General features: G+C 45.1%; 1 protein-coding gene across 1 annotated transcript; it reads right to left on the reverse strand.

Annotated features, from left to right (window-relative positions):
* Positions 1-436: 436 nt before the first annotated feature.
* LOC127476126 (T-cell surface glycoprotein CD8 alpha chain-like) lies at positions 437-4,031 on the reverse strand. The gene is given in 7 exon segments (XM_051798648.1): positions 437-583; positions 1,106-1,136; positions 1,502-1,618; positions 2,119-2,208; positions 2,750-3,115; positions 3,692-3,740; positions 3,743-4,031. Coding segments are annotated over 7 exon segments (798 nt in total). The 5' UTR covers positions 3,881-4,031; the 3' UTR covers positions 437-576.
* Positions 4,032-15,006: the final 10,975 nt, after the last annotated feature.

Here is a 15,006-nt window from a genome sequence, read left to right on the forward strand (position 1 = left end):
AAAAAAAATGCCTTCTGTCTTAAAAAAGATTACCTTTCTTACTATAAGCCCCATGGATGTATAACAAAGAACATGAATTTATCTGATTTAAAAGATGCTTTAATTTGCAAAGAATGAGGCTCCAGAGCTGTGAACATGCTGTCCAAAACTTTCTTGGCTACCCATCTTTTCCAAGCACTAGCCCAGCACTGGCTGCCTGGAGCAGTAGCAATGATTTCTTAGTGGCTCTCTGGCCACAAGCCCCAGAGTGCCCAAGGCTTGCGAAACTGCAGAAGTGGTTTCCTGCAGAGCAGGGGAGGTGAAGAAACCTGCTGCAGGGAGGTCTTTTTGCAGAAGGATAATGCACGTGGGCAAAAGCATTTCTTTTTCCAAACTGGCAAATTGCAATTCTCCTTGCGATGGAGTTTTCCTTGTGACTCAGGATGATGGGTGGGTTGAGGTGGCAGGAGGGAAAGCATAAAAAAAAAGTGTTCCTGAGTGCATAGAAACTGGGTTACTTTTAAGTCTGTTCCTGTCTGCAGTGCTGTTTCTCAGGAAAGTCATCCAAGTTTGCAGCAGCCTCTCTGCTGCTGTTCCTTAGTGCCTGTAGGGGAAACGGAGGCTTGATGTTGGTCCAAAATGGTTCAGAGGGGGATTTGGGATGCAATAACTTGCATCAAATCCATGGGCACACCTGAATGTCCAGTGATGAAATCAAATGAATGGTTTGGGGAGGGTAAGGAATGAAATACAGTCACCTCCAGGCTCAAGTTTGGAGTGGTGCATTGGGAGCACAGAAATGTGGTTAGTTATGAGCATTATGTGATGTGCAAAGTTTTTGGGCTACCACAAGCCCCTCCTGTCTTTCTGGCTTGTGTCTACTGCAGTGTCAGGGCTCCGTGATTTGAATTACATAAAAATAAAAAAAAAAAGCAAACAAAAACCCCAAACAAAACCATGGGAGAAGAGAACTTCTGTCTTCGTTTTGCCTTTTAGTCATTACACAGACCCCTCCCATCAGGTGAAGAATTTTTAGGTTGCTTTTGGGCCCCTGCCTGCTCTATCACCTGAAATTGAGATGTTGCCAAATTTAAGAGAAAAACACCAATGCCTGTCACTTACTAACCTTTTACACCTGCATCTTCGTCTTCTGGTTCCTAAAATAAGAAAGAAAATAAGTAAGGAACTGTTTTAGTTCAAAGCTACCGAGTCACAGCTCAGTAAAGAAACACTGCAGTGAGGTAGGGCTGATGTTCCCCAGCAGCTGATATCTTTGAGACTAATGATGGATAAACCAAGCTTATTTTGTAGGAAATCCATGCCAGGCAGTGGTGCTGCAGCTCATGTTCCCACAGTAATGCACTTGAATATTTTGATGAATTAAAATGTGAGGTGACTAGCAGTAGCAGGGTCAGCCTGGGAACCCTGAGGGTGAATTATTTCTGTTGGCTGTCCCCAGGGACTTTGGCACATTGCTGAAAATCCCTCAGCAGCATCTACAGGGGGTAGTGCTGAGTCTTACGTTGACAGAGCGTGATGGTGACGGCCAGGGCGATGAGGAGCAGGAGGCAGGCACCTGCCAAGGGAACCCAGATGAGAAGATCACAGAAGAAATTCAGCTCATTCTCTGTGCTGGTCTCTGCAGGAATGGAGAAGAGGAAAGGTTCATGAGGTGCTCACAGCTGGTGTTAAGGCCAGTTCTGCTGGAGCCAAGGGAGATGCCAAGGGCCCTGCCTGGCGTTCCACGAGGCTGGTGGTGAGGCAGAGGGCTTCCCCTGGGCCTGCAGGGATGTTCTTCATCAGTGCTGCTGCTCTCAGCATTTTCCTGGGCATTTGAGGGAGGACACATAGCCACACGTTTTCTTGTGTCTCCTGATGAGAGTAAAACCAGCCCTAGCCCCCAAGGCTCTTCCCTTCCTTCCCCTCAGCCCAGCATGCCCAGGCATGCTCATACTCTTAACCTTATCCTAAGCCTTTCCTAGCTGGGATGAAATGTTAGAGTTTAATCCTTCCAACTCTGATAAAGCTCCATGGATTTTCAGTCTCTTCCTGTCCCAAAATGCCTGCACCATCCCCCTCAGTATCAGTGGACCAGAGCCCAGCTCTTCCCCTCTCCCTCCCTCCCTCCCTCCAGATTACCTGGATCTGATGTCTCCAGGAAGGGATCCTTTTTGGCGATGTCATGCTGGGTGGTGGGTCTTGTTGTGGTGGGTGCCACTGTGGTGGTGACTATGAGTGAAAACAGATGAATTCAGCATGTAGGCAAATACAATAAAAAAAGCTCTCTCCTGCCCTTCTGCTCTCCTACCCCTGCCAGGGTATGGATGCTTCTGTATTCAGCTCCATGGGGACTTCACAGATCCAATTTTAGATTGGGACTCCTCCAAGGAGGGGCTCCCAGGAGCCAGTAAGGAGCTGTAGCCTCCTTATTTCTTGCTGTCTGCCACCATCCTCATAAGCACCCTGAGTTTTGGGACCTATGTGAGGTGAGGAAGGAGGGGTAGTGCTGGACTTTGTTTTGATGTTATCTCTTCAGAGCCATGTGTAGGATGGAGAACTGGGGATGGGGAAGTGATGCTGGGTCTGCCCAATCATCTTTGGGCAGGAGCAATACCATGAGGAGAGATGGCAAGCAGGGAACCTTCAGCAGGAGCAGTGGGTTGATCACAAGATGTTTTGGGGTTTGTGGGAGAGAAGACTGCTTAAAAAAGGCACAGGCAGGAGGGCTTTTTGGCAGAGCTAAGCAATGTTGGGTGGAGATGTTGCTCACCTGGGAAGAAGGCAGGCAGGCCAGGGCTGAAGTACAGCATTTGGTTGATATTCATGAGGCAGAAATAATTCCCCTCATGCTGCTGTGTGAAAGACTTCACTACCAACCGATAGATAGTGTTGTCTTTGCTGGCCTCGAAGCGTGCGGATGTTCTCTGACTACCCTTGAAGGTGACTCGGGATAGGGAAGAGATGAAGACAATGAAGTGAAGGGTCCCATTCTTGTCCTGGCGGACCCAGAACATGCCACTGTCCTTCTTGTCAGTCTGACACTCCAGTTCCAGCCGCTGTCCCACCCGGAGCTGGGTGATTCTGTTGCGAAACCTGATCTTCATCTCATACATCTGGCCATGGATTCCGGGACAGCCTGGAGGAGAGAAATCCTTGCTGGAACTGCTTGGGAAGAGCCAATGGTCCCTCTGGGAAAAAGCTCCTGCTCTGTCCACGGGATGGAAGTACAAATGCAAAGGGAGAACCATGGTGTCTGGATGACTGGAAGGTTTAGTTGGAATCCTTGCTGGGATTGTGCATGGAGGGTGCTCATCAATCAGCCATGTGGGCTTTACAGATGGGTGCTGCCCTCCCAGCTGCCTTTTCAGGGATGTTACTCCTTCCCAGATTATCTGAAATGAATCTCTAAAAGCACTGATTGCTAAGCCCCCTTTTTCCCCCTTTCTCCTTCCCCTCCATAACCACCTGTATGACCAGGCTCCCTTCCTGGTGCTTGTGGTGCTGCAGCCACCCCTCCGGCTGCCCTTCGCTGGCTGAGGGGATGCCGCCTTTCCCTCCACAATTACTGACCACATCTCAAAGTCAGCTTTTTTGGTTTACTCCCACCCCCCACCCCCCTTTTAACTGTTTAACCCAATTTCTTGGATTTGGTGGAAGAAGGGCCCATGTCCTTCCTGATAAAGGGGCTGCTCCACCCTGTATCCATACTCACAGAGTCCCAGAGCGAGCAGGAGGAGCAGGACAGGAGACCCGTCCATCTTCTGCTGGGGGTGTCTGTCCTTGGAGACGGTGCAGTGCAGCTGAGATGATCGTTCTCTCTTGACTTTGGAGGCTGCATCTCACTTTGGGGAGGATGTGATGTCATCAAGACCCTCTTGGGCAAAGAGACGGTGCTCGGCATCTGCGGCAAAATGCAGCGCAAAAAAAGATTTCTGAAGAAATTAAATTCTAGGTTGAAATTTGGGCTCTTTTATCCTTCTCTGTTCTTACTCAAGGCTTTTGCCTCCATGAATTCCCTAGAGATCCCGAGGGCTGCTGCTCATGCCTGAGGTAGGATCAGACACCCCAGCCTGCTGTCCCCCAGCCCTCTGGGGATCCACAGCAGCTCCAGCTCCACAGAAGTCACGGACAAGTCCCATCCTTTGGCTGAAGGCCTCAGGTTGTGTTTCTTGACAGGGATTCTGCATCCTTCCCTTAAGCACACTCAGAGGGTCTCATGTGGATGGCAGAGCCCAGAGTATTATCATACCCAGCGAGACACAGGTGTTTCATGGCATATATATACATATCATTTATCTCCAAGCACACGTGTTGCTGGCACACAGATGGTTTCTTCAGGTGTTTAATTGTTCTCTTTGCAATTCTTTGGTCAATCCATCTCTGCAATTGCTCAGCAAAAGCCACTTTGAGCAAGGCAGGTGGTCTGTCAGCTGAACATACCAAGAGCGCCCTGGGGTATGCTTTGCTTTTTCTTTGTTTTAACAACTTGTGGTTCTCTTCTCTAACCACAGGGTCTTCCGCCCTGCCCAGAAAACTCTTGTATGCATCAACAGAGAGGGCCCTTCCTGCTGCCTCTGGGTGACCACTGGCACATGGGGATGGGTGATGCTTCCTGGAGCTCTGCACATACAGTAAGAATAGTTTCACCAGATTGCGAGCAGCTGGGCTGGTGTTGGATTTATTTCTTTCTTCCAGGCTATCCTGTTGCTTGGGGTTTTTTTTGTGTGAGGTTTGGTTTTTCTATTACCCCTTAGCAAAGAAAGCCTTTTAATCCTGTGTCTGTCAGACAACAGGTGCTGCTGACTTTGATGTTGCTGTTGGGACTGCTACTCAGAGCTGAGCTATGGACAATGGTTTAGGAACTGGGTTTATTTCACTGGGCTTCAAAGCCTGCTGAGTGAAGAAAGCTGCTGTTAGCCTGCTGAGATGTGTGAAATTCATACTTTCATGAGGCTGTGGTAGTTGTGGTGTCTACTTGAAATAGTAGATTTTGACAAAATAAAGGGTGAACAGGTTTCATACCTTAAATAACATTACAAGGATCTGGATCTCAAAATCCTGTCAAGCAAATGTGAACATCAGACTTGAGCCAAATGACAACTTTTAGTGCTCCAGCCACCTCCGGATGAGACATCAAGTGATGCTACTTGCACAGGCTCATTCTGGTTCAGTGGGCAGTTTATTTACCTGATTCTAACTACGGTTCATCTTCTCTTTATAATGGGATAAGCTGTTCTTGGGAAGTGCCCATCCTCACAGGCTGATGGAGGAATGTCAACAAGGAACTGAACTAGGGGCCTGCCTTGTAGTTGAATAGAGTCGAGTCTCATGCTTTCTTGGGTGCTGAAGTGAGCTGGTTCCTGCCATCCATTGGGATTGTTGTTTGAGTCCTCCCCTCTCCATCACTATTACAACTCAGTGGCAGAAAATTGTATTTCAAAAGCATTTTCAAAAGCACAACCCTCTGGAGACCAAAATAGGAAAATTCCTCATTCCCCGTTTTTTAGTTTGGTTCAGATGGAAGTGAATGTGTTGGTAAATGAGTATGGTTCAAAAATTTGTCAAGACTAGGTTCTCACTCTGCTGTAGAGCATGGATTCTTCACTACAGTGTATAGCGCATGTCCTCGGAGGTGTGGTGATGGATGTGCTGGGAGAATTTGTACAATGAAAGGATCCTCCAGGAAGGACTACTTCCTTTCTCAGTAGGGATATCTCACTTCTTTCTTGTCTCTGATAAATGATGAATTTTACTATGAATCAGTCCGTGGTACCAAAGCGGCACCCAGGGATTCCCCTCCTGTGCATAGAGGAGACCTTGGTCCTTGTTGCTCACGGTTTGAGCTGGTTTCCATGCAAGGCCACCATTTCCTCTGTCACATTCATGCTTTGCATCACAGCTCAGAGACTTTCTTTTTCTCTTCATACACTTATTAGCTGAAGCACTTTGTGGCTCACCAGTACACAGAAGATATCACCAGTCCCTCCCTGCCTCTTCTGACGCTTTCCCATTGTGCTGGGCAAGGGTGATGTTTGGGATTCACAGCAGATGGCTTTGGGGGAAGCTGCTCCTTTCTGCCACCTGCAACACTCTGGTAATGAATATACCCTTTAAAGGCAAGGCAAAAACTCGCTGTCAGTGGAGAGATATAGCTGCAAGAGGGCTGTCACACATCTACAATGCTGTTTCTATTTCACACAGGAACAAATAAGAAAAATTAAAGCAGTTGCAGTGGCAATTATTTGATTAAGGAAGGCTCCAGGACACTCGCAGGGCCTCCAGAAAAAAGCTCTACTTTAAAATCAACACTTGTAGAAACAATTTAGGTCAGTTCACGTAAGCTTAACACTGATGACCAATTCCAAAACTTGGAGGAGAAGGTGGTTAATCAGATTAATTAAGAAATCTCCTTGTCTTTAGCAAGCCCCGACTTGGCTGTTTGTTCTCTAGACAGCATTTTACAATAGATTGTTTAACTGAGGACCTAAGCCAAATCAGTGAACACCAGCATTAATAACGTGTTTTATTAAAAATTTGTGTTGTAGTGCCTCAGTTATCATATGACTAAGGAAGAAGAAAAAAACACTCGGACAACCAGTTACTTCTGCAGAGCATCATATAAGAGAAGTCAGGAGAACAGACAGGTTGATTAGACAGTAAAGGATAATTTCTTTTTTCTCCCAAACTTACCAATAAGTTTCATTTTACTCATAGCTAAGGTTGCAGGGCTCTGAGAACTCCAACCTAAGGTGCTTGTGACTAAGGTTTATCTTTATATACTAAGGCCAACCTAGGTCTTTGTTTAATTAATGTCAAATAATTAGCAGAAGAAGAAAGGAACAAGGAGAAAAGAGAGAAAATCATGCAGGGACAAGACAGAGCAAGAGGGATCCATCTGATTTTGAACCAGGCTTGGCAGGAGACGAATTTAGGATTCCTTCTCTGTGCTTGCTTACACCCATTTGACAGAGAGGGCATGGGAAATGAGAGGGAGCTGGAGGAGATGCTGAGTTTTGGATATGTTTGACTTCTTAGTCATTTGGTGGAACGATCTCAGGGACTTTTTCAAGGAGTAAGAAACTCTTCAGTTTCTTGGTGTCAGTAATACCAGACATCATGTGGTGTCCCTCAGGACATGGGAGTCGCGCTGCGACGGCCGGTGAACACAGAAGGGCCCCAAAATGACTGTGCTCTGTCAGGTCCATTGTTCTGCTGCCCATAGTGCTCCACAAGGATGTCCAATTGCCAAGCAATGATGCTGCAAGTGCTGTTTGATTCCTGCAAGTGATCAGTGATGGTAACTCAGGAGGTGACACCGGACTGTGTTTGCCGCAGCACTGCTGACTCTTCCTGTTGTAAACCTTTGAAGGATTGCATTGAAACTTTCCATTCCTCTTTCACAAGGAGGAATGGAAAATTTTAATGAAGATTTCAAAATTTAATCGCAAATCATGAGCTTTTTTTTTTGTTTCCTTCAAACAGAGGAAAAAATAAAATGTTGAGACTCCAGCACACGGTCCTTCCGGTGTGAAGTGAAGCTGTGGTTTATGAGCAACTTGCTGCCCCCCTTTTTCTTTGCAAAGCTTTGCAGCACCAAAGGGGCTTGCAGAATGTCAAGTGAAACTGTCACACAACAGGTACTCACACTCTGTGTTTCCACTGCAGCCATGTGTTTCCAATTCAGTGGTCAGTACTGCCCACTCTTCTGGGTACTCTCACATGTACACGTCACACAGCTTAAAATCCAGAATGCAAACCACAAACATTCCCGTGCTCCCACCTCTTTGTGGTGTAGCCCTTTAACTGATCACTGGGCTGAAAATCTCCATAATGTTGGTACCTCAGCTGGAAGTGTGCTAGAAAAAGTCCTGGATGTGTTATGAGTTTTCCTTGCAGAGGCTTCCCACGCCTTCTCTTTTGATGCTGCAGAGCTCCTTTGTGCAGGCATTTGGTAAATCAGCAATTTGTGATGGCACCTTTTGGGCATTGGGTGAGCCCCAGCTGGAGTTAACAGTGGACAGGTTGGTTTTCTGCTGCTCCAATCTCCAAAATACCACAGAGATTCAGTCCAGAACTGCAAAAGACCTAAAGTTTTTCGAACTGTATATAGACTTCCCTTAAAACAAAAATCATCTGTTTGAGTTCAGTGTATAATTTTTTTGTCTGAACAGTTTCAGTAGTCTTTACTCGGTGAACTGGGCTCATCTTCTCCTTTCCAATTTCCAGAATTGAATTTCTGTTGGGTTCAAGGCACTGTTTGATTGTTGTCCTCTGATTTCAGCCCCCTTCCAGGGTCTCATAGCCTTGGTGTTATCCCCACAGCCTTGGGAGCTGATTTCTCCTGTCACCATCAATCCAGAGTCTTGTAATGTCCTTCCTTGCTGCTCACTAACCTTCTTCCCTGAAGACCTTGGGCTGGAAATTCTGGTGGAGATAACTCAGGGAGTTTCTGGGTCCATCTGTGTGGTGCAGGACTTTCCCAGAGAAGTGTTTTGCTGTGCATCTTTACTGTTAAAACCTTTGAGAAGGAAATTCAGTTTCCATAGCAGAAGGGAGGAAGGGTTTCCATTTCCTTTCTGCATGTCTCCTGCTGGCAGTGCTGGCACTAAGGAAACCCAAGACTTGCTTGAGATTACTTGCTTTGTCCATTTTGTGGTCCTGCTAAGAACATTTGCTGGCTCATACAATTTATTTCTACTCAATTTTGCATTTATTTGAAAAGAAACCCCAACCCCTGCTGTTGAATTAGACCTGTAAGATGCAACTCTGAGCCATAACACCTTATTCAAAAGGGACAGAGGGGAGTAGGGATGGCTGCATCAAAGGGCAGCAGCTGGATCTTTCAGAGACTGGGCAATACAGGGGCAGGAGAAATTTGGAGTAGGTGATTGTGAAGTGATCCACTCAAGGAAAACCAGTCCTGGCTTTCCTATAAAATCAGGAGTCAAATTCAGGGGTGAAAATTTGGGTTAAGACAAGTACTACAGTGGGAACATCAACTCATTGCCCATCAGGAAAAGCAAATAGGATGTTACCAGGTAGGAATGAAATGGGGTATAAAACAGAGAATACAGACAGCTTTGTCATTGTATGGTCCAGTGGTCCAGTCCATGGCCAATGCATGGTCCAATGCAATGTACAAACCCTTGAATGCTGTGTCTTGGTATCACCCTTCATGTCATAGAGAGGACTCAAAAAAGAAGTAGTAGAACAAGAAAAGGTTCAGAGCAGGGCAAAATGTAGGATCAGAGGTCTGGGATGGGTTTTGCGTGGCAGACTAGGATTCTTTGTTCTGAAAAAATTATTTAAGTGGCTAAACACTAAAGGTCTCCAGAACTGTGAGTGACTGGGAGAGAGTGGAGAGGGATTGATTATTCCCTGCCTTTTCCAGTACAGACAGTAAGGGGCAGCAGATGATGTTGGTGAGGCTGGAAGCAAACGAAGTCATTCTTCACCCATTGATGTCCCCAACAAAGGACACTGGGGAGGCAGAGCCTGGGGAAGCGCTTGGAAGAGAAATTCACTGTGGGTTACTCAATAGACAGCAACAGGCTCAGGAAATCTATTTAGTTAAAAATAGACTGAATATTAAAGGAGAGCATCATATATGATTGTCTTGTCATTATTCCTCAGCTATTTGCTCACAGCCAATGTTGGAGACAGAAAAGTTGTCTGGATGAACCTTTGCTCTGAACCAAACCAGTCATTTTTATATTCTTAACTGTGAGATCTCATTTCAATGTGTCACATTAAGGAAGCCATTTGTTACAAATCTCCACATCCATTTCCTCTGAAACACTATTAATTTTTCAATTATCTCATTCTTTAATGCAGAACACTTACATCTCCCTTAGCTGTTGACCCTGCACAAGGACATTTATCTCAAAAATGGATCCTGCAGTTCTCCACAGCTGTCCCAACATCTCTGTCCTCTGCACTGTGGATAGTGAGAGAAAAAGGGCAGGGTCCAACTCTTCCATGTGGTTACCACTGCATAGAGAAAGAAACTGTATTCTGGGTGTGCAGGATACAGGAGGTACACACACATGAACTGCCTGTGGCTTTCCAACCTGTGTATCCATTTTGTGTGAGCTGGAAGACAATCAGTAGGAGATGGTTTGAGCTTCATGTGGCTCCAGCCTTTCAACACCTGGCCCTGTAGGGCCTGTGTCCATGTCCCTCTGTGCTTGTGGTGGGACAGAGCTCTTTCCACAGCCCTTTGGGACTCTCCCTTGCTCACTTTACAGCCAACAGGGGCACAGGGAAGGGAAAAGGGGTTGTATCATCAGCTCTGCATGGCGTGTCCACCCATAAATGGCACCACTGAGGATGCTTATGACCATCTTTAGTACATCACTCCCCTTCATCCCCCCACAGGGAGCACTGGAGCAATTCCATGGTTAGCTGGGACCTCAAGCAAGACACCTTTGGTGTTGGGAGCAAACAGAGAAGGAAGGTGAGTTCTTCCTTTCTCTATTTTACACTCCAGGGCATCCTGGATTTCTCAACCTTGGAAGAGGAATAAGGGCTGAGGAATAATGTTTGACCCTGGGCAACTACCTCAATTTGTGTGCCAGCTTCGGTAAAATAAGGAGAGACCCAGGTTTGGGGACCAGGGGAGGGAATATACAATCCCTGTCCCCAGGAATATTTTGTCTCCATTGTTTTTGAAGAGACTGATAGGAAATATCCCAACTTGAATTTTGCATTCAGTATTGATGTTAAGGCATAATGTTTTGAAGCCCTGCAGCTGGGTGTCGGTGCAGCCCTGCACCTCTCCCTGAGACATCAGCTAGCAAGTTGACCTCGTGCTTGTGCTGGACAAGGATTGCACCTTGAGCTTTGCTGAGGAACAGCAGCAGTTCTGCCTGTGACCCTGCCCCCAGCAGCTCAGCATCTCCTCCCTGGTGTACCTGCAGAGAGCTCAGATGTTGACAGGACAAGGGGAAATGGACTCAGGTTGAGCCAAGGGAGGTTCAGGTCGGATAGCAGGAAAAATTTCTTCACTGAAGGAGTGGTTAAGAATTGGAATGGGCTGCCCAGGGCAGTGGTGGAGTCACCATCACTGGTAGTGTTCCAAAAACAAATAGACGTGGGACTTTGTGATGCGGCATTGACATATTCAGTTGAAGGTTGGACTCGATGATCTTGGAGGTTTTTTCCAACCTAAGCGATTCTATTATTCTCTTGTGATATATAAATAATTGTGATTCGTGAAACAAATGGGTGATTATATCAAAATAAAACAAACGGATTGTAAAACTTAATTATACCCCCATAAAGAAATAAAACAGACTCTTACAAGGTCAAGAGGCCTAAAACCTCCTTACTATCCTAAGAGTAAAATATAGTAGAACCTTAAATCTTTAGGCGTCTGTTTGTCCAAGAATGCATGAATTATGACTGGTTGTAGAGATAACCCCTTCAGCTTTAGCTGTAAGAAAACCCATCTATTAAATACTTAGCAAAACCCTGTAGAATGTATATGTATATGATATAATTAATATGCATGAAGTAGCTAAGATAAATACTAAATGTACCCTGTAGTAGGGGTGTGCAGATTTGGGAAACTGGTCCCATTTCTGTCACCCAGCCGGCTGCTTGCTTTTACCATATAATAAACCATTATTCGAAACTTATAGAAACTCGAGACTTTGTTTATCACACTCTGATTGTATGATTGTATGATGCTATGATTCTCTGGCACGGTGGGACTCGGCTGTGGATTCTGCCGTGGGCCGTGCTGCCCTGGGGAAGAGCAGCGTGCATCCAGAACGCCGTGCCTGCCCCCGGGGGCAGCTGCCCACCACCGCGGTTTTGTGCCGCACTTCATGCTGCCTGCACAGCCCGCAGCCCCGGCTGGCGGCGCTGGGAGGGAGCAACAGGGTATGTGGTGGGTGAAATCCGCGCAGCTCTGGGGACAGAGATGTCTCTTGAGCCACAGCCCTCCTCCCTGCTCAGCCCTGCGGGGAGGGAGGGTGGGTGCACGCCGTGTGTCGGTGCCCGACCTCCTGGCTGGATGATTTAACCAGCAGCAGGGAAGAGGAGCAGAAAAACCGACGTGGCTTGCACGTGGGGCAGGGTAAGGCTCTCTGCACCGTGCTCGCAGCGTGGAGGAAGGGGTGGGACGGGACATGGGGCTCGCTGCAGCAGGAAGGGTGCCCGTGGTTGGCACCAGCTTGTGGGCTCATCACAGAATCACAGAATTGTTTAGGATGGAAAGGACCCTTAAGAACATCGAGTCCCAACCTTAACCCAGCAGTGCCACTGCTAAAACATGTCCCCAAGTGGCACATTTACACATCTTTTAAATTCCTCAACCACTGCCCTGGGTAGCTTGTTCCAGTGCCTGACAACACTTTTACTGAAGAAATGTTTCCTAATATCCAAACTAAACTTCTCCTGGGACAACTTCAGGCTGTTTCCTCTTGTCCTCACTTTTCTTTGGAAGTGTCCATTGCTCCCCATGCTCTACACAGGGAAATCCAGAATTCTTTAGTGTTTCCTGGCAAAGCTCAAGCCCTTGAAAAAGTCAGTGCTGCAAAATTTCTCCTGCAGGCACTCGAGATTTCTGCAGGACCATTTTTTTTCCTGCCTGATGCAGAAGCTCAGTCCAGGGCAAGACAAAATTTAGCTGTTTCTCATTGCCTGAGCCAAAAAAAGCCAAGGAGACAAACTCATAAGTGCCTGTGTCAACTGGGCTGCCTGAGGGCTCCCAGCCCTCCAAGGAGCTTCTGGAAGAGATGGAGAGGGCGTTGCCATCTGAACAGGTTTCCTCTTCATGCTGATTGCAAACTGGGTGATTAATCTTCGGGGTTTGGAGATTTTACGCTACAAGAATTAAATAAGTTTGTTGTGTGAGATCCCCGTTGCAACAGCACATCGATATGTTGTACCTGGCAGAGAAAAACTTCTGAGCTGATGTCATCACTGGGACTTTTTTTGTGGAGTGCTTCTTATCTGGTTTTAATTTATTAGCTAGCTCAGAAAGTGCAAATAGTAATACTGATATTCTCTCTTTTGAAAGTGTGATGCAGCCCCCCTTCATGCACATGTATATCTTAAAGGCTAAATGAGAAGTCAAACTTCAGCAGAAAGAAAACGAACATCTACAGGAAGAATATTAAGGCTCCTGTCATCTTGCAAACATTTAAAGCAGGGATGAGTTTTGTTTCATGAGAAAGAACCCCTGGTGTATGAACTCAAATTTACCTTTCCTGTAGCAAAGCAGTAGAGAAGCAAAATACACACTTTATGTAAATTTATTTTTAACTTGGTCTGATATGTGTTCCAGTTAAAGAAATGCTGGAATAACAAATATTTGTTTATAATCCCACAGAAGCTGCAGATCTCACCCTGAGTGCACATACTATAGATGTATTGATATACACAAGTATTTATTATTTATTTCAGCAAATAATATGTAATTTAATAACCAAAAATAATATTAAATATTAATATTAGAATAATATTAAAGAAAACATTTCTGATTTCTATAAACCAGAAACTTAACACATTGTTATTTTTAGTTTATTGAATAAAATGCAATGAAGTCCAGAAAAACAGGGGCAAGAAGCACTTAATGCTGCCTGACAGTAGTTTTTTCCCCAGTGGATTTTTTGGGGTTTATTTGCAGCTTCTGGGAAACATCTGATTTTATACGGTGACAGAAAAAGACATTTAGAAATTCCCATTTAACAGATCTGATCTGGATGCTTAAAGTCCTGCTGTGGCTCCATTTCTCCTGCCAGGAGGATGTATTAAATAAGTGGCTACTCTGCACGGAGCTGTTCTGGCCAAGGATAAATCTGAAGGAATTTAAACAGCGCCCATGGATAATGTATCTCCTTTCCTTTTGCATGGATTTCAGGTTTAACCATTTGTTAGAGATGTTTTTCAACCTCTTCTTTAGTGTGCCTCACTCAGCTGTGTTTATGACTCTGCAAAATTAATTTTTTTATATGTTAAGAGCTTTAAAATCAGAGGTAACTTCACTCTCCTATCACTAGCTTGTTTTCAATTGAATGTTTTCAATTGAACCTGATTTTATTTACTTTTTTGCATCATAAAAACACAGACCATCCACATAAAAATGACCAGGCACCTTAAAAGAATAAAAAAAAAATTGAGTACTTCCAATGTTAGATCAACAACTAAAATATTCTGTAAAGACTGGCAATTTTATAGAAATGCATTTATAGAAGTTTGACAAAAACATGAAGACTATTTACTGCAATGCTTGAAATACCTGTATTTCTGCTCTGTATCTTTGTCCTTTGAATATTTTAATGCTCTCAAGATGTGCACTGTTTATTGAGAGAGTAACTGGAATTTTTTTATAATATAGAATATATATTTTTTCTGTATTCTCTATATATTTTCTATATATTATTTATTCTATATAGAACATATATGCAGTGTGTTCTAAGAACAGATGTGATATACACACTATACAATGTAAAAGAAATAGCAATAATAACAACAGACTATTGCACCATGTAATTTTTGACCTCCTTTACAATTTCTTGCCCAGTAATTCGTGGGCATGAGCACAACACAGGTAATGTTTTATGCTTGAACCCATAGATCTGCAAAACCCTCCTTGTCCTATGCAAAAACCTTTCTTCTTTGTCCAAATTTTGTGGTGTCTCCTCTTGTCATTTCAGATGACATAGTTTATTTACTGCTGAAGTGAGGGTTTGGCGTTGTATATAAAATTCCATTATTTTCCCTTCCAGGTATGGATGTTCCTTGCTGCAGGAAGGAGGGTGACAGTGGGAGACAGGAGAAGGCTGATCCATCCTTAGAAGGAAACAAGGAATAAACTGGGGACCCTCATTTGCCAGGACATCATGGCTGAAGCGATGCCATGACAGGCACTGCCATCACCTCTCTTTCTCTCTCTCCATGGATCCAGGGATTATGCCATTGGCAGAGATGCACAGAAATACTTTCCCATTAGTTTTCACGATGGAAGCATCCCTTTGCCCCATATGCTACAACATAATGTGGCATCCCTGACCCTTG

The sequence above is a fragment of the Manacus candei genome, unplaced genomic scaffold, assembly GCF_025592945.1.
Source record: "Manacus candei isolate 608988 ecotype Guabito, Panama unplaced genomic scaffold, ASM2559294v1 h1tg000048l, whole genome shotgun sequence".
Lineage (NCBI taxonomy): Eukaryota > Metazoa > Chordata > Aves > Passeriformes > Pipridae > Manacus > Manacus candei.